Source organism: Macrobrachium nipponense, chromosome 6 (genome assembly GCF_015104395.2).
Source record: "Macrobrachium nipponense isolate FS-2020 chromosome 6, ASM1510439v2, whole genome shotgun sequence".
NCBI lineage: Eukaryota > Metazoa > Arthropoda > Malacostraca > Decapoda > Palaemonidae > Macrobrachium > Macrobrachium nipponense.
Genome location: NC_061108.1, coordinates 66796524 through 66822313, shown reverse-complemented (window position 1 = coordinate 66822313; position 25790 = coordinate 66796524). Strand labels below are relative to the sequence as shown.

General features: G+C 38.7%; 1 protein-coding gene across 2 annotated transcripts in view; it reads left to right on the top strand.

Moving 5' to 3' along the window:
• LOC135216107 (probable G-protein coupled receptor Mth-like 1) overlaps nt 1-25790 on the top strand; it is a 256897-nt gene extending 231107 nt beyond the window's left edge. For both annotated transcript variants that reach the window (XM_064251144.1, XM_064251145.1), the window contains exons 8-9: nt 18516-18727; nt 22859-25790. In XM_064251144.1, coding sequence (XP_064107214.1) covers nt 18516-18727; nt 22859-23255 — 609 coding nt within the window. In that variant the 3' untranslated portion in view covers nt 23256-25790. The remainder of the gene's footprint in view (nt 1-18515; nt 18728-22858) is intronic.

Here is a 25790-nt window from a genome sequence, read left to right as displayed (position 1 = left end):
TAGAGCTGTTAGGTACCTATGCATGATATCACGCTCTTCTGGTGAATGAGGAATGTTTTCTCCTTTTCGAAAAAACTTTGATAGTCATTCACACAGTCATGTCAGGAATAGCAAAATTACCGCTTCTGTGCAAAAAGTCCAAGCGAAAGGATTCCTAAGATCAATTCTTTTCATGAGTTTTATTAGTTAAAAAGATGATGTAGTTTCTTCTTTAATATCCTGGACTATACAAATGCTATAACAACAACATCTTTATATCCTTCAGAGAGTTTTGGGTTAAGGACATTAGGACTTCACAGGCTGAAGGCTGTCATGATGAAAACCTTACCATCTTACAGAAATCTGTCAGAGATACAAATTCATTGTTGAAATCATGGGATATCGCAAAGCCCATTCCTCTACTGAGTGGCACTGGCACCCTTGCAAGTGCCAACTTATAACATTTGATAGTTGAAATAAGAAGCAGACATCTATATCTGAGGATATAAGAAAAGGTGCAAAAATTGAAATTGTGGTTGTGGTTATGCCTTGTGGCTCAAGCCTGAAAGAGAAAGAAATAAAGGGTCAAGGAAGAGACTGACAAGACTTTAAACATGGAGGATTGTAAGAATTATGGGAAACTAAAGCGAGACGAAATCACGAAGTTTGGCAGTAGCAAAAACGAATGTCTGCAAACCCACCAACCTGGCCAGGTATAATTTCAAGTGGAAAAAAGTTCTTTTAACACAAACGATTACAGAAGATGGTTCACTTCACCTTGTACAGGTCCAGGCAGCCAGCATGGTTGGTTCATCTGCTGGGTCTTTAAGAAATCCTGCCTATAGCTACACACGGCTGCAAGGATCACTGGATAATATGCAAAAAGATAGTTATCATGACGGAAGTCATTGAGTGGTGCTGATCTCATTTCTCCCGTGGCTTACTGTTTTAGGATGCATGACGTAAGCCCATGGATACATTTTTGGGGGATGCAAGTAACTTCAAGGGGGAAGGTAAATGGAATAAATGCGTTGTCGAAAGTAGCTATTATTTATTAACAAAATAATTATGTATAATCTGCTTTATAGTCAGTAATGTCATGTTAATTGAAAGTTCTCTTTTATGATGGATAACAGCAATTTTCTTTTTCATTTTAGTGTTTTTATTTCTGTGATTATGAACCTTTTTAAATACATCCTCAAAATGATAATCACACTACTGTATATTCAAGGGACAGCTTGCACCATTGGTTCTCTTTTTAAACAATTTTATCCGTAGTACGAGTATATTGCAAAAAGTTTTGACGCTTAACATCATGAAGTGCGCAGAAAATCTTATAAGATTTTATCGAAAAGTGCGGTTGATTGACCAGTGTTTCTTCTTAGGAAACCCCTAATTTACAATAATCCAGAATAATAAGAGTGGAGAGGCTCATGTGAAAACGTGTTTGGGAAAGTGCTGGATTATAGTAAATTAGGGGTTTCCTAAGAAGACCATTTGATAGATATGAATGGGAAACGACACTGGTGAAGAAAAAGCGTGTGAATCAAGTCTGTTTTTGGAGCAGAAAAACTAGTTTCCCATAAGACTGCCTGTTATGCAGAATGTGGCCTCACACTTCTCTCTTAGTAGGTTAAAACTGGTGAGTTGATCATAGAAAGAGATTCTGATAAAATTATAGTCTTGTTTTTTCCCTCACTTCCTAATTTAGTACTCCCTTGTGTCCCAAAACCAAGAAATCCCCTCCACTCTAGAAATTACATATACAGTTTCTGTAGTTTACAGCTGTCATTGTCACCCAAGCAGATATGATATGGGGAAGGGTAGTCGCACTTTGCTGCATCACAAACACGAGATTGTAAATTATTTTCTCCAAAAAAAAAGGAAAAAAAAATTTTAGCTAGATCAGTGTCATTGTCTATTAGTATCAGAGTTTTTCTTGAGAACCGAGGTTTTCTTCTAAATTATAACACGTCACGCTTTGCAGAAAATGACCTGCACTCCCTCAGAGATCACCAAAAGAATAAGGCGAGGGTTTCTTGACAGTCTCGCCTATTTTGTCTTATGCGGTCTGTGGTGACAAGTCTGAATTGTAGGACGTTTGAAGAGAAAGGTATAAGGCAAAGAGGAGGCTTTTTTTTCTTTTTTTTTTTTTTTGTCCCTTCAAGGTCAACACTAAATAGGCCGCTTTCGGGTCCACAGCTTCAGTCATCATCAGACTAGTGAGGACACTATTCTCCACATCATATTCAGTTTAGAGAACCTTGCCGAGTTTCCCACTTTATTCATCATAACAGCACACGTGAGATGAAGCAGGTTTTTGTTCCAAGATCATACTTTCTTTCCCAAGCACCGGAGTTACCATTTTCCATAAATAAAAAATACCATATTGTAGATACAGAAATGATAAAGACAGTGATGACAACATCTTGGATTTAGTACTAAACACAGATTCATTCTAAAATCTAATCAATTTTTCTGTTTATTACAATGAAACTTCAGAAAAGTAAGTATTAAACGACTTTTTATTATCTCTATATCTACAAACACAAAAACACACTAAATCCAAAGCATAATCTACTTGATGGGAATGATGACAGTTTTGTGGTTCAGATTTACAGAACAGTTTTGGCCTCTGCCTTTCGAGTCGGCTTTCACAGCTGTCGTCTCTTGAGTGTGATATGATTAACCACAGTACAAGTACTTTTGTTTGTCATATGATGAGTTCTTGTGCAGTCATCAACAGGTTGGATTCCTTAAGAACTGGGTAACTTTTCCCAAATTCCACTATATATATATATATATATATATATATATATATATATATATATATATATATATATATATATATGTGTGTGTGTGTGTGTGTGTGTGTGTGTGTGTGGTGTGTGTGTGTGTGTATAGTATTTAAACAGTTTCTGCATTTTACTTGACAAGAAATAAATTTCTCGTAGGACATAAAACTATTTAAAAACTATTTCGTGTAATGCAAACTATATCATATAATGAAAACTAAGAATATTAAAAAAAGATAAGCAAGAACATATCAAGCCATTCTGCTACAAACTTGTTACACTGACAATAAAATCCTCAGCGTACTAAATAAAATAAAAATGTGTAAGATTTAGACAAATTGTTGGAGAATTTTACATAAATGGGACAGGCATTAAACTCGGCATATTTTTCAGGTCCGGATTCTGGGGTCTCATTAACCTGTTTGCCTTCACTATCAAAGGCTGTTAGAGTTGGAAGCTGGAAAACTTCCTCAGATAAAGGACATGTTCTTTGTCTCATGAGCAACAGTAGGATTTAGAGAATTCAAGAGCAAGTAGTATCTCAAATGCTCACGTATTTCCTCTTTGGTTATTAGAGGTTGTCATGGTTTAGTTCTGCACCTTATGGTCTTGAAAAAGAATGAAGTACCTCTGTGAGACTGGAGGCTGTGGCTGCTAAAGCCCTGGACCTTAAGCTTCAATAGCAGCTAAAGGTGGAAATGCCCATGACCTGCTCTTCCGTGAATTCATCATTTAGCAAGGTTTGTTACAAGATCTTTGCTACAGAGAAGTAAAACCCCTTATCAAGAACCAACCCAGATCAGCCCATGTGTCCAAATGAGGAAGATTCCTATTTTGGAAGGCTACTGGACAACTAAAGAGCTCTCTTCCATAGCCTTTAAGGCTTTTGCTAACTCCCATGTGCTTCGCTAATTGCTGTCTCGACTTCCCATTTTTTCAGTGCCTCGCTAGTCTGCAGTAGTAAGGAATATGTGTTTGTGCATGAAGATATTCCGCCAGCTTGGGATTATATTTTGCATAGTTAAGGGTACAGTGATGTTAAAAGTGGAACTTTCAGTGCTCAAACAGTGTCATTTCGACATGTTATGTTATGTCAGTCTCTCAAAGGGCCCACTGGAATTCCTGCCCCATTCACAAGTTGTTTTCTCCAAGGTATCTCTCTGCAGAGGGCTAATGTCATCAGTTTGCTTTACGAGATGCACTGTAGGCATTACCATAGGGTGTTTGCAGCATTCCTTCAGCTGTCTAGCTTTTGCTTTAATTCCATTCCTGCCTCCTTTCTTCAGTCTTGCTGTCGTGAAAGTTATTTTCGGGATCTCCTTTTCTTGCCGTCCAGCCACTGATACGAACTGCCCTTGAGCGTGAGCCTCTGCCAGTTCAAGGTGCGCTTCATCTAAAGCAATAACAACTACTCCTCCCCCTTTTCACTCTGAAACCTTGAATGGCCGAAAGCACCCCAGTGCTTGGTTTGACAGCTTCAGTTTCATAAATAAGATCTAATCCAATTTATCTCAGTGGGTTTCTTAGTAGTGCATATTCCTATCTGACAGCTTGACATCCCATTTGTAGCAATGGTATTTATTTATTGGGGAAATTCTTCCCTCTGGTAGATGACTAGGGAAATGTTTTAGAATTTACAGCCTTGGCCTTAATTTATCAGAGCTGAGATTTTTAAAGCTAATTCGAATAATCCTTACCACATCCAGATTTTATTTTGTGTCTGATATTACTCATTTTTATTCCTTGTGTGTACTTTTATACATCTGTAGAACACATAATCTGATATGTAATTGCATAGGGTTGCAACTAAATTGAATTCAGTTCATTAGCATATCATAGAGTGTTGAAATGAGGATACACTAGGTAAGAAATTGCAATTTTTAAAGTAATTCAGCTCTATCATTATTAAGCTTTCTGTCTAAAAGAACATTCAGATGAGCCTTACCATATACAAATTTTTTCATTTGCTTTGGGGATATCTTTTGGTATCAGAAAAGACTCATTTTCATTTTTATTTTTCGTTATTATGAAATTGCTGATAAATAACATGAGAATACAAATTAATTAGAATTACTTTTTTTGCAATGATCACCATGAGGTTAAGGAGAGGATACAAAAGGTAGGATATAAGCTTTAATAATTCACATATATTCTTTTATTGTATTTCTGTACACAATGATGTAGGAATTGTAGTGTAAAATACAACTACATTTCCGTTTTTTATTATTTTTTTTCGGTCTATCACAAGTCCTCCAATTCGACTGGTTAGTATTTATAGTGTGGGGTTCTGGGTTGCATCCTGCCTCCTTAGGAGTCCATCACTTTTCTTGCTATGTGCGCCGTTTCTAGGATCACACTCTTCTGCATGAGTCCTGGAGCTACTTCAGCCTCTAGTTTTTCCAGATTCCTTTTCAGGGATCTTGGAATCGTGTCTAGTGTTCCTATGATTATGGGTACAATTTCCACTTGCATATCCCATATCCTTCTTATTTCTATTTTCAGGTCTTGATACTTATCCATTTTTTCCCTTTCTTTCTCTTCAACTCTGGTGTACCATGGTATTGCAACATCAATGAGTGATACTTTCTTCTTGATTTTGTCAATCAACGTCACGTCTGGCCTATTTGCACATACCACCCTATCTGCTCTGATACCAAAGTCCCAGAGGATCTTTGCCTGATCGTTTTCTATCACTCCCTCAGGTTGGTGCTCGTACCACTTATTTCTGCAAGGTAGCTGGTATTTCTTGCACAGGCTCCAGTGGAGGGCTTTTGCCACTGAATCATGCCTCTTTTTGTACTGGCTCATGCAAGTGCCGGACATTTGCTTGCTATGTGGTTTATGGTTTCATTTTTTGTATTGCATTTCCTACATATTGGAGAGATGTTATTTCCATCTATCATTCTTTGCACATATTTTGGTTCTTAGGGCTTGATCTTGTGCCGCTGTTATCATTCCTTCAGTTTCCTTCTTGAGCTCTCCCCTCTGTAGCCATTGCCATGTGTCATCACTCGCTAGTTCTTTAGTCTGTCTCGTGTATTGTCCATTCATTGGTTTGTTGTGCCATTCCTCTACTGTTTGTCATTCTCCTGTCTCTGTATATTTCTGGGTCTTCGTCTACTTTTATCAGTCCTTCTTCCCATGCACTCTTGAGCCACTCGTCTTCACTGGTTTTCATTTATTGCCCCAGTGGTCTATTCTCGGTGTTGACGCAGTCCTCTATGCTTAGTAGTCCCCTCCCTCCTTCCTTTCGTGTTATGTATAGTCTGTCCATATTTGCTCTAGGGTGTAATGCTTTGTGTTTTGTCATATGTTTCCTCGTTTTCTGGTCTATGCTGCAAAGTTCTGCTTTCATCCATTCCACTATTCCTGCACTGTATTTGATTACTGGTACTGCCCATGTGTTTGTGGCTTTTATCATATTTCCGGCGTTGAGTTTTGACTTGAGTATCACCTTGAGTCTTCGCATATATTCTTTACTGATTGTGTCCTTCATCTCTTGGTGTTTTATATCCCCTTCTTCCATTATTCCCAGATATTTGTATCCCGTCTCATCTATGTGTCTGATGTTGCTCCCATCTGGTAGCTTTATCCCTTCAGACCTTGTTACTTTGCCCTTTTGTATGTTGACTAAGGCACATTTTTCTATTCCAAACTCCATCCTGATGTCCCCAGATACAATCCTTACAGTCTGGATTAGGGTATCTATTTCCTTGATGCTCTTACCATACAGCTTGATGTCGTCCATGAACATCAGATGGTTGATTCTGTGGCCTCTTTTCTTGAGTTGGTACCCAACATCTATCTTCTGAAGTACTTTTGTCATGGGAGTCATGGCTACTACGAAGAGTAGTGGGGACAGTGAGTCGCCCTGGAAGATCCCTCTCCTGATATTAACCTCTGCTAGTCTTATTCCAGAGCTTGTGAGTATTGTATTCCAGTTGCGCATAGTATTTTTGAGGAAGCTGATGGTGTTTTCCTCTGCCCCATATATTTTCAGGCATTCTATTAGCCATGTGTGTGGTATCATGCCGAAGGCTTTTTTTATAGTTTATCCATGCCATGCTTAGGTTGGTTTTCCTTCTCCTACTGTTCTTCATTACCATTTTGTCTATCAGGAGCTGGACTTTTGTGCCCCTACACTTCCTTCTGCAGCGTTTCTGTTGGTGGGGGATGGTGTTTGTATCCTCTAGGCAGTTGTATAGCCTTTCACTGATAATACCTGTTAGTAACTTCCACATTATTGGTAAGTAGGTGATAGGCCTGTAGTTACTGGCTATATTTCCCTTACTCTTGTCTTTCTGGACTAAGGATGTTCTTCCTGTGGTCATCCATTTGGGCGCATGGTGATTTGTGATACAATGCTGGAGATGTTCTGCTATTCTTGGGTGTAGGGCCTTGAAGTTTTGAGCCAGTATCCATGGACTTCATCGGGACCTGGGGCTTTCCAGTTGGGCATTTTCTTTAGTTGGTGTCTAATTGTGTTTGTTGTGATGTCCGTGAATCTTTGGTATTATTATTATTATTATTGATATTATTATTATTATTTTTTTTTTCTTTCTTTTTTGCTCTATCACAGTCCTCCAATTCGACTGGGTGTTATTTATAGTGTGGGGTTCCGGGTTGCATCCTGCCTCCTTAGGAGTCCATCACTTTTCTTACTATGTGTGCATGAGTCCTGGAGCTACTTCAGCCTCTAGTTTTTCTAGATTCCTTTTCAGGGATCTTGGGATCGTGCCTAGTGCTCCTATGATTATGGGTACAATTTCCACTGGCATATCCCATTTCCTTCTTATTTCTATTTTCAGATCTTGATACTTATCCATTTTTTCCCTCTCTTTCTCTTCAACTCTGGTGTCCCATGGTATTGCGACATCAATGAGTGATACTTTCTTCTTGACTTTGTCAATCAAAGTCACGTCTGGTCTATTTGCACGTATCACCCTATCCGTCCTGATACCATAGTCCCAGAGGATCTTTGCCTGATCGTTTTCTATCACTCCCTCAGGTTGGTGCTCATACCACTTACTACTGCAAGGTAGCTGATGTTTCTTGCACAGGCTCCAGTGGAGGGCTTTTGCCACTGAATCATGCCTCTTTTTGTACTGGTTCTGGGCAAGTGCCGGGCATTTGCTTGCTATGTGGTTTATGGTTTCATTTTTCGTATTGCACTTCCTACATATGGGAGAGATGTTATTTCCGTCTATCGTTCTTTGAACATATCTGGTTCTTAGGGCCTGATCTTGTGCCGCTGTTATCATTCCTTCAGTTTCCTTCTTTAGCTCTCCCCTCTGTAGCCATTGCCATGTGTCATCGCTGGCTAGTTCTTTAGTTTGTCTCATGTATTGTCCGTGCATTGGTTTGTTGTGCCAGTCCTCTGTTCTGTCTGTCATTCTCCTGTCTCTGTATATTTCTGGGTCTTCGTCTACTTCTATTAGTCCTTCTTCCCATGCACTCTTGAGCCACTCGTCTTCACTGGTTTTCAGATATTGCCCCAGTGCTCTGATTTCGATGTTGACAAAGTCCTCTATACTTAGTAGTCCTCTCCCTCCTTCCTTTCGTGTTATGTATAGTCTGTCCGTATTTGCTCTTGGGTGTAGTGCTTTGTGTATTGTCATATGTTTCCTGGTTTTCTGATCTATGCTGCGGAGTTCTGCCTTCGTCCATTCCACTATTCCTGCGCTGTATCTGATTACTGGCACTGCCCATGTGTTTATGGCTTTTATTATATTTCTGGCATTGAGTTTTGACTTGAGTATTATTATTATTATTATTATTATTATTATTATTATTATTATTATTATTATTATTATTATTATTATTATTATCATTATTATTATTATTATTATTGGAGAAACAACAAATTCACAGTTACATTAATGTACATATATTTAAATTTAAAACTTTAAGGATAGCTTTCCTTAAGTTTTAAATTTAAATATATGTACATTTACATAACTGTGGATTTGTTTCTCCATTTGAAGACTCGTGCTACTATGAGGATTTTATTATTATTATTATTATTATTATTATTATTATTATTATTATTATTATTATTATTATTATTATTATTATTATTATGGAATAAATTCAAATACTATATTTTCATGAACTGCATTTATAATGATGGCATTCTTTGAGTCAAATGCTATTGCATATGCTTGAACAGGATGTCTAAAACAATGTGTTTTTTTCAATTCTCTTGTTTTAAGATTTTGTGATAATGAAACATGCAGTTGCCCTCAAACTGTTTGTCACACACACATTTTACATGTTTTTATGAAGCCACTGTGACTGCTTAAAGGGAGTTACCCTTGGTTCCGGCAAGGGTTCCCCAAGGCAGACCAACTAATATCAAGAAATCTCTGAAAGCTGGTTAAGACAAGAAAATGCCTGTTGGCACAGTAATAGAGTATAAAGGACTCTACGCGGGAAGGCTCTTTATAAAGCCTGCAGCAATTACACGGGGATCACTATTCACCTACTTCCATAAACGTGGCATCAGTGCACAGGATGTACCAGATCTGCCACTACACACCAGGTCCGTGAAAGAAGCTATTCACTACAGATTCCATGTCTTCTAACTATATGACTTACCTAAGTAAGGTGGGATGGGATGCAGGATAACCACTCAATCCAGCAATATCTCATAAGTACCCTAAGAAAAAGAATGGGGCTCTGCCTTTGTAATTAGGGACATTAAGATCATACTTTGCCCTTACAGTGAGAGTGGCCAGGTTTGAGAGAAGGACCATGTGGATAAAGGTAGTTGTGACATCTAGTAAACCTGAAGGGACTGGGCCAAGTATAACATGGTATCTGTAATATTGAGTTTCCACAGGTGAATAGGGGATTCTCTGTTCAACAGGTTCCCATTCTTGGCTATAAATAATGGGTCAGGCAACAAGAGCAAATGACAGCTACTTCTGTGGGTGATGAAGCATTGTCTGTTTTAAGAGAGGTGAGTTCACTGATCTAGGTATCCAATGCCAAGGCAATTAAGAACACCACCTTTTGGAGACAGCAGGCATTAAAGAACCTCAGTAAGAGTAGTAGCCTTGCAGGATCAGATCTTTCCAGTGTAAAGGACCAGAGAATAATGCCAAAGACTAGTATTGGAGTCTATACAACCCTTAGAAAAAAGGCTTTGACAGTTAAATCTTGTGCATGATAACTGTAGTAATGTCAAGGAACATGACCTCAAACAGATGAATCAGAAAAAGTTCTGAATGGTTTGAATTGTAATTTCAACCTGGGTCTCTTTGCAGGTAACCCAACCACACTTACCATATGGCCTGATATTGCTAGATAGATGAAGCCTGTATTCCCTGCACCAGGAACCTCATAATAATGCTGGGCACATGTTTTCATGCTATATTAAATTTATAGAATCCAGACATGAAGGGCACGGCTCAGAAAGATGTGTAGTAGATGACTTTCCTTCCTAATGTATGGTAATCAAATAGAATTCCTCACCCATTGTTTAAGTGGAATAAATCAACAACTATTGGGCCAATGTGGGGCCACTAGGGAGGTGGCTTCATTGAAGGTTAGCAGTTTGTTCAATCCAAATCTGGGACAATGGAAGAAAGAGATAGAATGCCCTCCATTTTCCAATCCTGTAGGAATACATCTCTTGTTATTGGCTGAATATCCAGGTTCAGAGACATACACTGGAAGTTGATGGTTCTCCCATGTAGCAAACAGGTCCATTGTCAGATATGGAAGCAGATTGGCAATCATTAGAACGGAGGACTTGTCCATCATATACTTGGCCAAATAAACCACCAGCCTCAGCAGAGAGTCTGCAGTTACCTTCAGCGACCCCGTGGAGGGGATTGATGACAAGGGCCACTTCCTTGCATGAGCCATCAGTAGGACAAACTGCATGACTAATGGCAGGAGCTGAGCTTCACAATACACATCATCACAATACACATTTTCATGTTGTCTAGAACAAAAAAAATGTGGGTCCCCTTCAGAGGCTTCAATTTTCCAGCTACCTGATGATCTTTGCAGTATTACTAACTGCAGGGCAGGGGTAATCAGATCACCCTGTTTGGTGAGGGCCCTCTTTCAGGTCTGCAGGTGGAGATTATTGCAAAACCTTTTTCAGGCATATTATTTGATTGGTGCAAAAAAAATTTCTGTCGCTTAATCGTTTAGCAACACTAGTGTTATTATTTTCAGCCAAATGCTTTATTGGTCGTATTGCTATCTTACTGGAAATTATACCACACTGTGTTGTTTAATGTGTACACAGTGTCATTTATTGATATATTTATCCTTATGTTAAATCCTTGGATAATGATGTCATGTCACATTTGTGCAGTGTCCCCTGGCTAGGCACTTAGGCACTGACTTTTATTTGGCTTGTTGACAACCAGCACTATTTGAAAAGCTCTCAAACAAATTAAAGAAATTGCAAAGTTGAACCATGGAAAGTAGTTCCCCTCCTTTGACAAATTTCTCTCTCCACCCCCACCACGGATCAAGGTTAAGCTTATTATTGATTTTGGTTGCAATCTGAAGTCGAAATGAACATGCTTACAAGTCTTCTGACTCCCAATCCATTGAAATTCCTAGACTAAGGCACATGTTATGTGAATGTTTCATTCAATGCCTTTCTCAAAAGTGTATGAAACTTACAGAACATATTCAAGTACTTTGTCCTCATTTGAGAAAAATCCATGATAATTGGGTCTGATATGTCTGTGGCCACTAGTGAACTTTATGTGTTTGATGCACCAAGTATGGCACAAAAGAAATTTCCTCTTTTTAGGAAAATGAATGATAGTAAGAAACCCATTCTTGGTTTGAAAAGAATTTTTACACTCCATAAGCCATCATCATTTGTCACTCATGACAAAGCCTTGCACCTTGTTTGACTGACAGACCCCTGCCATATCTTGAGTCCCAGATTTGCTTGCATGTCAGAACTTCATGCCTCACTCTCCCAGGAAGCAGGGGTTTTTAAATACCCTTCTTTTCTTCTGCAACCATCCAGACCTTTACCAGAAATGTCCTTGGAAAACAAGTCTTTTCATACTCACCAAGGCAGTGGTAGAAGTGGCAAGCAATCTCTCCCTCTCTGCTGTCCAAAGAATTGTCCATGGTATTTTTATGGAGCACACTGGAATGGTACTTTGGCAGCCCTTTGAACTCATATCACCCCTAGTATATGTTTTGGGTACATATAGCCTTAAAAAAATCTCTAACTTTTGTCGGCTCCATGATCATTGAAGCATAGAACTCCTGGGCAATATAGCAATTACATCTAAGGAGAGGTGTAAAGATGTGGGATCCACCGTTTGAGGCCTCATATTCTTGAAAGCCATTAGAACTCCTAGAATTTTCAAAACACCCATGAGCCCCTTGGGAAAGGAATGGTATGACCCCTTTCATGTGATCATTTCAAGCTAAATCTGGGCTACCCATGATATACCACTCTCTCTCTCTCTCTCTCTCTCTCTCTCTCTCTCTCTCACACACACACACACACACGCACACACACACACACACATACACACACACACTTTGGTGCACAGGCATGCATAAAATAATGTTTTTATTTGACATTTTGCTTAGAGGTATTATGCTACACTTGCAGATCCACCTGGAGCACTGTATGCCTCCCTTTTCTCAAACAGAACTTGCAAGTCTGCTTGCTAGTGACAAAAACTGTCATATGCTTTACCTGATCTGTTCACTGTTCTATGATAAGCAGCTCTGCCCTCCATCCTGTCCTTGGTACTGACACTAGTAGCTCCCCTTGAGTCAAGGGACCTCCTGTTTGGTCTGTAGATTTCCAGCCTGAAACCTTTCAGACTCATGAGTTTCTGCTCGAGAGTAATTCAGTCCCTCTTGCACAGGACCCATGTATTGCTGGCACAGATTTCTATAATATGCCCAAAGGTCATCATGTACCACCATTGGCATCTTGTAGAGTTGGATGAGCGTGTTGCTTTTCTCAATGTCACCTGTTTTGCCGCTGTACTCCTGGATGACCTTTGGCCAGTAATGTCGTCATTCTTGTTGAGAGAGTGTATTTGCCTCTTGATGGTAGAAAAGGGGCAACTCCATTTCAAGATACAAGGGTATACTAAAACACTCTCTCTCTCTCTCTCTCTCTCTCTCTCTCTCTCTCTCTCTCTCTCTCTCTCTCTCTCTCTCTCTCTCTCTCTCTCTCTTTCAGATGTTTGGAAAGAGTTTGCAATGTAACAGATAAGTCATTTAATTTATAACAGTTAATAACTTCCTTTCATGTTTTATTTGTTAGTGTTTAAGACTAAAACATCAAAGAGACAGATTTCTTCAACATTCAGACAAATTTTTCATTTTTCCCCTATTTACGCACCAAATTTTACCGAAAGAAATGAGATAAAGGTGAGGGAAACTAATGTACAGAAACAAATTAAATTTAGATTTCATTTTATTTTCAATAGTGAAAATTTAAGTATTATGAAGAATAAGGCAAATACAATTAGTTAATAACTGCAAACAGAAAGCACTTGACTTCATAAAACAAAATATCATAACACCTTTTAAAAAAATTGTGTTCAGGAGGTTATGTCACACATTTGTGAGCGCAATAATCTCGGGGAGGTGACCTTTGTTTCCAGCTTGCCCCCAATGTCAACTTTCAGAGCTAAATTTAGCCACTGCTTCAGAGGTGAAACTGTCAGTCAGGTAGCCTTGGTCATAGCTTATGATATTTTTGGCGGGATGAACTCCCTGCAGATTATGCAAACTCCTCCTCCTCCTCCTTCTATCATGCCAGCAGAGGGGTCTACTTTCCAGAGTTCATGGAAGCTTCTCATCACATGCTGGATCCATCAATCTGCCAACTGACGAACAAGCTCCCCCTAGAAAGACTCCATTATGAGTGCTTCGCCTGGAGAACTGTGAAAGCCAAAGCCTTGGAACTTATAGTGATGGCAGTGCTGGCGGTCTCAAGGCCAGTCCTTTGGATGTCACACTCTCAAGCTACATCAAGACAAGTGAGTGAGTGATGTACAAGAGGTTGTTGGTGTCAGGAGGTAGGGCCCTTACCTGGCACTCGAGGTATCCATTGTCCTTTGAGGGAGAGAGCATTCTCTTCTTGTTTTCCCACTGTGTCCCAGGAGAACAGTCTCTTTCTGCAGAAGAGTTCAGTGGTGGACTCACCTCTGTACCGAAAGTTTGATGCAACAGTTTAACTTCATTGGAGGACTCTCAGAACTCTCTGTTCACAAGGGTCAAAGGCACCTGCCGCTAAACCTTTGGATTTAGCAAAACCCTCCTTGCCTGGCAAGCAGAAGCAGTCCAGATTCAGAAACTTAGACAGAATGAGCATTCTTCTTCATCTTCTGGGAAGGATGGAGGCGGGGGGGGACTTCTCACCCCTTTCATACCTCCTTCTGTGGTCAGTCCAAGAAAAGAGGGAAGAATGAAGAAGAGAGGGGGCTGTTGAGAGCAATGATCCCCTTCCTCCACTGCCACAAGTTGGAGGTTGCCTATTGCACCACTAGACAAAGTAGTTGAGACAGGATGTAGAGCTATGGATCATGTCAGTCTGCTTAAGAACGTCTGTCCACTGATTTTATGATACCAATGCTATTCCAAACTTAGTATCCAGATTCTTGGAAATCTCAGGCTTTGTTTGCAGAGGTGGAGGAAATGATGGAAAAAGACTCTTTCAAAGTAAAATATCTTCAGTCATCCTGTATTTACAACTGCCTTTTCTAGCAGAGATGGCAACCAGGTATTGGAGACCAGTCATCAACCTCTCAGTACTGAAAGAGTATATTTGATAGACTTTGTCCATGCTGGGAATGGCAGTGACTTCATGTTTTTGATGGACTTTTAGGATGCATATTTTCAGATACCTATTTATCAGGACTCTAAGAGGTACCTGCACTTTGTCAACAATACAAGTATTCCTGTTCAAGGTTTTGTGCTTTGTTATTCACCTTAGACTCAGCTTCGGCCTATTCAAAAGATATTTACATTCAGCAGTACCTTGGACAATTCTGGCTTTCTTTAAGAAATGCCTCGTGTGGAACAGGAATTGTCTTACCTTTTTTATCTTGATCTGGGGATGGGATGAGGATGATCAAATGGCAGAAATCCAGTCTCATCCCCAAGCTACAGAGCTACAGAAGTATCTAGGTATGATTTTCAACATAGTAGTAATGAGAGCCTTCCCAGTGGACTCTCATTTAAACAATTTCAAGGAGGTAGTGGCACAGTTGTTCCTATGACAACAGGGACAACCTGCTTGGCCTTGGTCATCTGTCATTAAGTAAGATCGTTCCCCACAGGCAGAGGTCTTCACTGGCTTCTATGGCAACTGAAGAATTATTGGTCTTCCTCTTATGAAATTCCTTCCCATCTTGTGTCCCTGATTTGGGAAGTGAGAGAGAGCCAAGCATGATGGTTGGCCAATTAGCACATCTTACCGGGGTTCAGCTGAGCTCCTCTCCTCTGGAGATGCTACTATTCGTGGATGCATCAAAGAATTAACAGAGAGTACACTTGAGAGGAGGATTCATTTCAAGTACTTGGACACAAGACACACTGCTTCTGCACATCAGCATCTTAAAAATTCAAGCAACATGGTTAGCATTGTGAGCATTCTGAGACAGTTTGAGGGTGTTCAGTGGTGCTGAAGAGCAACAACACAGCTGTAGTTGTCTACTTCAACGAACAGGGGAGACAGTGAATCAGACCTGGTGCCAGTTTGTCTTGCCAGTTCATGAGGCGGAGGTTCTTCAAGCCATCAAGTTGTCAGCCAGATACAGTCCAGGCAGGTGGAATGTGTATATAGATGACTTACAGTGCAAGACATGTAACACACCCTGGAAAATAACTGTACAGCTCCAACTAAAGGTGACACATGGGTTTCGTCAGTATGGTTTCATTTTCCTTAAGAAAACATAAGCTGCATGTTTTATAAGGAACAAAACTACAATACAAAAAAAAATCTCAGAATGAGTATGACACCCCTCGACTATACAGTATGTAATTTTTTATCCTGATGTTTGATGTACATCTGTTGATGATTGTTGTTTTTATCAATCAGTTTGACAAGGTTACTCTATTTTTAGTCTCACATAAATTGATGAAAATAGTAATGAGGCATACTGAGATTTTCCTTCCTCTGTGTTCTGCCAAACAGCCAAGGGTTAGAAAGAGAGAAAGCTTTAGCAAGTTTCAAGACAATTTTATGGATTCATTCAGTCAACAGGCTGGTGATTTTATGGAAGTAATTTCTTCCTTAGAAGCTTATCCACATATTGAATAGTGTATATGAATATTGCTATCATCCTATAGATGTTACATAAACTCTAACAGAAGATATTTCAGTATTAAAAGATTTCCTTTGCTTTGCACCATTTCAGTTCACTCTGAAATAATTACACCCTTGTTGTAGATGATCTCTGACATTTTGTTTGCCTCTTTAAAGCCAGGAATGCATGAGCCACTCTGTGGCATCAATGTGTAGCGGGGAAGTGGCTTCCCATAGATTTCTACTCTTTAAAAGGTGTGGCAGGATCAGCTACAGCTTGTCACAGGCGCTTGCCACAGACACTCGTGTGCTCAACATAGCTTATAAATGATGGAAACCTTTGGGAAGCCACATCCCCACCACATACCAACAGCACTCTGTGGCGCCACAGAGTGGCTTGTGTACAACTGGCCTAAGGCCAGTACTTGGCATATTTTTTAAACTGCCTCGGCTGCTGTAGGGTCTGTTAGGCAGCTCCATTTTTCAGAAAAATTCGTTATTGATCAGCAGTGAAACGATCAGTTGTTTTTTATAGGTGCTGCAGAGATGCACAAAGGCCAATTCCTCTTGAGTTATTTATTTGAATCACTTATTAGTGGTAGTTGTCGGAAATTTTCACTCCAACAGGGGTTGGATTCTACGTCCCGGGATTACATGGGACTATGAGGATCTGGCCTGAACGGCTAAACCTACAAATGCCAATATATAATGGAAGGTCCAGCAAGATACCGCGGTGATTGTTATGAACTAACATGGTTCTCCAGGTTCTTAAGTATAAAAAAAGAAATTGGACTGGATTATGCAAACTCCTGGCAGCAGTTGAAACAAATCACAGAGGAAGGAGAGTAACAACAAAATACAAAAATAACCTTAAAATTCATTTATTACAGTAAAACATTTACACTATGTACAAGTGAGCCAAGGTTTAGAGACATTAAAAAGTAAATCATCATTGCCAATACTTAGATCAACAGTCAGTCAAATGAAAAAGAAGTAGCTGAGCAGTTACTTTACTAAATTAATCGCACAAAAATAACTGCTAATGAAATCAGAATCAAGAATTTATACAATCCAATAAACAGGTACAATCCAATATTCAGTTACATCACAATAAGTCAGGCAGCATTAACATTAACGATATGAAAATATACAAATGAACAATTCTCAGGCAGCATTAATAATTACACTAGATGATTAACAGACTATATACAAATACAACAAAAATCGCAGCACAAAACACAACACCCAAACGGTATAACAAGTAACTCTGGGCAGCAAAAATACATCACACAGAAAAACCACCTCCATAGAGATACGGAGACAGACACAGCTGTCAAACACAAAACTAGACTGCCAATGGGGCCATACTCAAAATACAGTTGTTCCTCAGATGATGGCAACAATGCCATGACAGACGATGTCCCTGCAAAGAATGTCGCCCTCCAGACGACGAAAATACAAGCTACAGTATACTGTCTGGCCCTCAGATAAACATAACCGAGGCTCTGCTGCTGAGACCCTGACTGCCTCTGACTGACTTGCTACCGTCTAAACCTTGACTGCCATTAACATAGTGAACACGACCGAAGTTACCTCAAAAACAAGCAACACTGGGCAAGGAGAGCGCCACTACAACAAGGTAACAATCGTGAGACTGTCCCAAGGAAAATGAACAATTGCTAACCTTACATGATTTACAATTTTATTACAAAACTAAACTATTAGAATTAACAAACATAAACTGAAAGGCGGACTCGCTCCAACTGGCAACTTATCAATGAAATTAACTCTGAAATTAAAGCACAGCACTGAATTGACCAAGCAGTCAGCTATAAGGTGCACTATCAAAGAGCAGAAAGACTTTACAAAAAAAGCACCAAAATTCCCCTTACAATGGCTTTACACATTATTAAAGATGTACTGAGCACCGGATTACAAGGATACCCAAGGAAAAATTTATGCCATGACACAGGCTCTTGATACCAAACAAATCTTGGCTGTGGAAGGCACAATGTGAGCTAAACATTTCTTACCTGAATTAAGGCTACCCTTAGAAGGAGGCCAATCTAGCTCTACAAGCCCAGCCGTCACCTAGCCTTTCCATCAAAAGTTCTACATTGGATAATCTATCAATAATGCAATCTGATATACAAAACTGACAGATTCGTTAATTTGTACAAAACAGGTCGCAATACTAATTTCTGCATCAGGAATATTTTGCAACCCTATTTACACATGATAACAGAACCACAAGCCCGGCCGCCCGTGTTCTTCTTCTGCTTGCTAATCCTGAATGTTGTGAAGGATTTTTCGGGCAAAAAGAAGATCCAGCGATTTTTTGCAACAGTATTCATTTTAAATTTCAGTTTACTCTTTTGAACCAGCATTTAATTTAATCGGTTCTGACATAAGTTATGAAATTTAATAACTAAGCATTTTTTAAACTTAATTCTTAAAATTATTTCTGACAGGTACGTAGCAAATGGGAACCATATCTTCGTCACGTAAAGGAAGTTGTAGGATCTAAGCGGCTCAGCCACTCAAAGTTTTCCACCTCAGGAAATGCAACTACAACGCGTGAACAACTTTCTTTTAGCTCAACAGAGAACAGACCCAATCACTCGGCTGCCTCCCACCGAACTGTCGAATGTCAGCTTTCTTATGATCCTTCCTCTGTCAACAGGTAAATTTTAGATTTGTACAACACTCATTGTTAACCTAGAAAAATTTTTACTTTTATCAGAAACATACCATACTTATACTTGATTGGGTTTGAAACCCATCTTTTAGGCAACATCAGTTTCAGGTGGTTTGCTTCAGCTGTTACAAGCGAACTTTCATTTACTTCACTCACAATGTCAAACCTTATAACTTTTCCTAGGTATTTTTGGAAATTTTCATCTCAGGTAAAGGGACCAACAATATCACTTTAGAGATTTGGGCCACTAAGGGATATAATATAATATTTTTGCAGAATTTCACCTCTTTCCATGCAGTGCCGTTTGTTCCTCAGAGCACTCCATAGGCAGTGCTAATATTTAATCAATGTACATTTCAGGAACTAAATTGTCTGTGGTGACAAACCGAATCCATCTGTAAAAGAAACGACAGTTATCAAAATTAAAATAAAAAGAATGGATAAATATCCCATAAACATATGAGGTGTTTCTCTGCACTTCAACTCCCTTCACAGTATTCGAAAGTTTTTTCAATGTCTTTTTTTTCACTTTACCTTTCCCATAACTGTGTTTGTGGAGTGAGCGCTTAGGAACCAAAACCCTCACCTTCATCTGTTAGCTACCAATTCAGGCCTTGTTGAGGAAGGCAGGTAGTCACTGACAAGTTACTCCTAAAAACTAGTCAGAGCATAACATGAAAATATAAATTACTTTCATAAATGTTAAAAATACAGATTAGGAACATCTCTAAAGTATAAAAATCTGTAATATTGAACTAATACCGAGGTCTATTCCTTTTGAGAACAGCCTGGGAAATTTTGTAAATTGTTAGGATATTTCAAAGGGTGTAATATTGATATTTTGAGACCACTTTCTCTCCACTTCACCCCACTCCCTTGGATCATGGCATAATAGAAAAAAAATGTTCCCACAAAAAATACTCATTTGGAGTATAGTGTAAATTCTCCATCTTGATAATGTTCCTCCACAGAAGCCACCCAGAAGTTCACCTTTTTTAAATGTCTGTTTCCTAAATACCCATATCAAATTTATTTCATGCAATATTCATTTTGAAAGCACCATCTGAGACACTTCTAGATGAATTGATGCAAAACCGGAGCATTGTGTTATTTGTGTTATGCACTGATAGCTACATTCAGTTCAGATTTAATCTGGAAAGGTGATCATGGCAGGACAGGTGTGTTCTGGATCAGTTACATGAAAAACTAATGGCTTCTACTTCATTTGCAGGAATCCATAAAGAGAAACAATTTTGTTCACTATCCCAGCGCATATCTCATGATAACTTTGTTTTTTAGTTATGATGCACAGAATTATGCTCGTTACATGCCATATTTTGTTATGTCCTTAGCTCATACTGATTGGAGTTATCCAGAAGCTAGTGGATAGCTGAAACTTGGAGCATTTAGTGTTGCTCGATCTTTTGTGCCTGTTAGTAGGTGTGCTGTAAGTACGGCCATTGAAGAAACATTTATGAAACAAGAAATGTCCAGAGGAGGAGCAGGAGGTAGGTGTAAGAGGCAATATATACAATCTTTCAGTAATCCTTTTGAAATCGACAGTAATATGATGTATAGCGTAGTGTCTGGTGCACCAGTGCCGGCTGAAATTGAATATGATCTTTAGCATGCAAAGGAAATAGGGAAGAAGTCTATGGGTGAGCTTGTAGAAACAAGACTAAAGATCAGTCTAAGTCATGAAAGACAACTGGAATTTGTTTTCCCCATCGAAAGGAAAAACCTAAAGACAATGTTCAATATGATTAAGCTAGTAAGATTAAAGTCAAGCCAAAGCAAGACAGAGGCATTTAGAAATCAAATAAATATTGCACTTCAGCTTTTGATCAAATGTCAAGAGTTAGACGTAAAGGTAGATTTGAGAGAAGTAATGAAATACAACCAAACGCCTGCAGATGGTTTCCCCAGCAAAAACTGACAAAAGCAAAGGATTTGCATATCTCACAAAAAATATTGAATCATTTGATGCTTCAGAACTGCAGTGTGCAGATATTACAACAGAGGATGGCAACGCACTGTTATATTACATGAAACAACTGCCAGAGACTCTCTTCGAAACAAGTGAAAGAATTTATGACGTATGTGCAAGAGATGATGCAGTATTCAGTACACACTTATGCAAAAGACTTCATCAAGTCAATGGAAAGGGAGAGAAGAGGAGAGTGAGAAATTTGTCGTAGGTGGACCGAAGACAAGAAGACCAGGGGACGGAAACACCTTACTTAAAATGTCATGAAAACAAGCAACAGCTTGTCGTTCTACAGTTCAAGGTCTGGACAAGCAAAGCGTTTACTTGCTAATAAAATTCATAGAAAAATTATATTTATTAAAGAAAAAGAAGCATATCTAATAGAAAATGGTGAAATGAATGGCACTGAAGTAACAGAAATTGAAGCTCTGAAATCAGACTAAGAAGATACTGACACACGAATCATTTTGTAAACCTTGTATCGCCAGCAAGAAAGGTTACAAAACGGTGAGAGTGAAAACCTCTAACACTGACATATTTTTCATTTTGCTAGGACATGCTCATAACATAGATTCAAGGGTATTGTTTGATATTGGCCATGGTAACAAAAGGAGGCTTTTTGATATCACAAAATTGGCAAATGAATATGGTCAGGAACTTTGATCTGCACTCTTAGGCCTGTGTGAATTCACGGGTGTTGACAAGTGCAGTTCAATAGATAAAATAAGATCCCTGATAATGATGTTGGCCAAATCTCACAAATTCTGATGCAGGGCTTACAACGTTTCGTGTGTTCTTTGTATGAACTAAATAAAGAATGTGATATCAACACAGCGAGGTCTCTAAAGCTAGTGGCCAAAGCTAAGCGTGAGAATGGAGACTTGATGCTGGGGTCTAACTTTGATCTAGAATGTGTGCCATCATGCAAGTCTGTGCTTTCACAACATGCCAATACAGCCAACTACCAAGCCAGAATGTGCAAGTGAGCGCATGTTGCAGCTCAAGAAGTTCCAAGCCCAAGTGAACATGGTTGGAAGAGAACAATGAGAATTTTGAACCATTATGGAGTGAAGATGACATAATGTCAGTCTCTGTAGTGGATCTTTCAGAAGGAATTGAGGATGAGGGTAGAGAAAATGATGAAGATGAACTTATTCAGTCTGCTGGAGAACAGGAAACAAGTGAATTGAGGATATGTGACTTCCCAAATTTAGTACTAAACGTGTTTTATATACCATATTCCTTAGCCAGTACATACTGCAAAAGCCTTAAATTATGAGAGTAATTGATTTTCTTGATAAATTAACTATTTGCTTTTGATTTATAACGAGTTAATATTCTGTAAATACTCCATTTATATCAACGGTCATGATATGATGTTCGCTTGTATGTTGATATGTTTAAATTTAATGTATGTATATAAAGATTATATGAAGTGCATCCAATAGTCTTTTTATTTGCTCTGCCAATTAAATATAATCACATTTGGATGAGGATATCGAGTACCCACTGGTTTTTAAAGGGAATGGTGGTCAAGTTTGATCATACCATCCGGACTGTATAGTGCAAATGACTTTTTATGATGGGAAATTTTTTCCCCTGTTTATAATGAACTAAGATATGCAACAATACCAATGCAGTCAAGTCCTAGGGATGGGGGCGAGGTGTGCAAAGAAAGCCCCATTCAGCTGACAGACTGCTATAAGGGACCAAATTCATTCATTGGGATGACAAAACATAATTGTCATCAGTGTTGCCCAGTAGTGGTACAAGAGGTAAAAGGCACGACAGAAAAAGAGCACGAACGCCTCAGAGGATGAGAAACATTGTGTGGAAAAAGGAAGTGTAAAATCGCGTTACTAACTAAGACCGATTAGGATGTGTTGATAGGGTTTTATCCTACTGAGGCTATTCTCGCTCTTTGGTAACTGGATCTTTTTTATTCTTTTTCTACATGTACGCAATACAGCAACCCATTTCAAACAGTAGGTACTATGAGGCATTGTAATGCAGTATACTTTACCAAAAATAATTTCCTGGTTAAGATTAAATTAGCACAGATGTTGAAGCATCATCAAGTCGCACTAATATGACTTTCATGTTTTACATTGTCTCTTCTGTCCAAGCAGGAAAATCTCAACTGGATCTCTGGCTGCCACGACAGGAGCTCAAATCCATATGCAGAACAGCATCCCGATGGACACTATTGATGAACAATCTGGCCCAGAGAACTTTCCACATCCAGCAGTTAATGGATTTGCAACGTCTCCATTAGATAAAGACCATGAAAAGCCCCAAGACCAAAATGACACTCAAAATAGGGATGAAAATATTATAGGGATACAAGAGGAGAAACAAGAATCCCTCGATGGAGGAGGAGGAGGAGGAGGAGCAGGAAGAGCAGGAGGAGGAGGAGAGATTGCAGTGGTGACGAGAATCTCCGGGATTCTCGTGACGAGGACATCTTACAGAGGAGTGGAGAAAAACATCGGGAACATTTCAATGGTGAGAAGAAAGAGCCATTGAGCAATGATGTTTCATTAAAGAAAGATATGGAAGGTTTAAGAAGTGAAGAGAAGAAAGAGAATGATAAATGTGAAGTTACAGTGAATGCTGCGGCAATAGAAGTGAATAGTCCAAATGAAGAGCCTAATATGGGAACACAGAATTCGTATTCTCATGCACATCACAATCATAGTTTAACAAGTGAAGAGGATGATGAACCAGTGCACGTGTAATGAAATTGTCAATGCTTCAGATCGAGCAAAAGAAAATTATTGTTTTCAAGGTAAGTTCAAAAGTGTGGTAGAATCAATGAGTCAGTCAGTCAGTCAGTGGCCTTTGTGAGAAATACCTTGAACATTTTGTTAGAATGTGAGAACATTGAACGTTGAAGCTATTCTAAGTCAGACACTTAAAGAATCTCATCATATTCACGCAGAACCAAATATCAGCTTATTGCTTGATAATGTTAATGTATAATCATTTTTTAGCTGACCCATCTGGCAAGAAAATATGTTTTACAGATGATGCACTCCATGTTATTTTCTGTTACATGGTTGTTGACTTTGTGTCTAGTGTTAAACAAGAAGAAAAAAAATACCGTTCTGTGTAAATAGGTCTATGTCATCGCTGGTTCTTCATGACAAAGCTCCAGACAGTCCTTGATCAATACATAATTAAAGTATACTCTAAAAATTCAGGAAAATTGAGTGCTAAAACAATATAGTGAATAATGTTAAAACCGATGTTAACAAACTGGACATAAAATTCTTCCGGTTACTAATGCTAATAAAGTTGCATATTTGAGAAAGATATACATAGTCTACAGCATTTCTGATACGGAATGAATGACGGCGTTCTTGCTACCATTCATGTTCTAAATGTACAAAGAAGAGGGAATGTCCTCAATGAGAGAACTGGTTGCCTGAACAGTCATTTCGCCTTATTATTCTGGGATTCACTGAATGAATGTTCCTGATTTTTCAAAGTGACTTAAAAAATCTTGGTAATAACACCTATGTGAATGTTCCATTGATGTTTCCTTAAGCTAATGATAATGCATAGGTTATTATCACGACCACATGTATGGTGAAAAGACTGTTGAATACTATTTTTAAGTGTATTGCGTTAGTCAGTAGAAAGGTAGATAGATTTAAGCCAATGTGTCATACTAATGATTCGCCCAATGTGTTTCAGGTTGTTTTGTTAAGTGAATCTGGGTGCCAAAAACTAGGTTTCATATATAGATTTAAAGCAAATGCTTCAATGTGCCTCTTCGTTTGGACATACTTGAGTCCTGAAATTATTCATTTTTCTTATAAGGCGACATTTAGCTCCATAGGGAAAGCTTTCAGATGTAGTTTTCAGACCAAAATATACCTCAGATCAAAATACAGCGGCTACTGTTGTCAGTCAGTGCCTTAGAAACCAAGTGGAGCACTTGGAAATCTCTCTTACCAGGGCTATGTGCTCCATCTACAGGAACGCCTTAGGAGCTAATGGCATATGACTCAAAGTAATCAATGTGATTCTTTGTATAAAACTTTGCATTCCTCTTCATGAGATTTCCTTAAAAGCTGACATGTACTGTGCCAAAATGAACTGCTGCGATTTCAGCACATCGTCATTCTTACTTGATATATGGTATATACCCAGTATTTGTATCCCAAATGTTACCAGGTTGGCCAGTTTGTTGTCAGCCAGACCAAAGGCAATCTAATGTGCATGCATCACTTGTACCCAAAATTCTTTGTCAATCCCAACTCAATTTTTGCGAGTTGAAACTGCTGTTACTCTTTGTTGCTGCGAATCTGTTTTCCCAGCTTTGTTCAAAAAATTTTCTTTCCATCATCATTAAATTCATTTTATTTCAATCATTTTCTCTATTTCATAGTTATATCTAGAATTGCCTTCTGTACCAGAATTGTAATTACTGAAAATGCTTTATCTTGATGAAAATTAAGCCCTTTTTCGGTGAAAAATTTATTCCAATGCTTTTCTTAATGTTTATTGGATATTTCGTATTACACTAACTAATAAGAAGCTATTGAATAAGAAGCCCTGAGAATTGTGGAATCATTGACAATAACCAGTTTTTCATTTCGCTTGATGCTGTGAAGAGTAAGTGTTATCAGATTGCTTCATAATCTTAGATGACCTTCTTATTTTTCACATAATACACATCACATCAAAAGTGACAATGTTTTCTATGCTCTCATGTAAGAGCTTTCTACAAAAGTCTGCTTAAAGCTGATGTGGTTAGGCATATGAAGCACTAATTTCTAATTGTCAGTAATGGTGTGTTCTTGCAGCTCTCACCACTTGAAGCCAGAAAATTATTCTCTCATCATTCATAGTAATTTATAGTAATCCGAGGTAGACATTTAATGTTTTTAGTGCTTTTTGAGTGAATTCACCGTTTCTATATTACAGTATACCAATCATATGTGACGCTCGTATTAAGTAGTACACTCATATTTCAGCTGTTTGAAGTTAATAGAATTTTTGCTTTTTAAATATTCTTGTTCTCTCTCTCTCTCTCTCTCTCTCTCTCTCTCT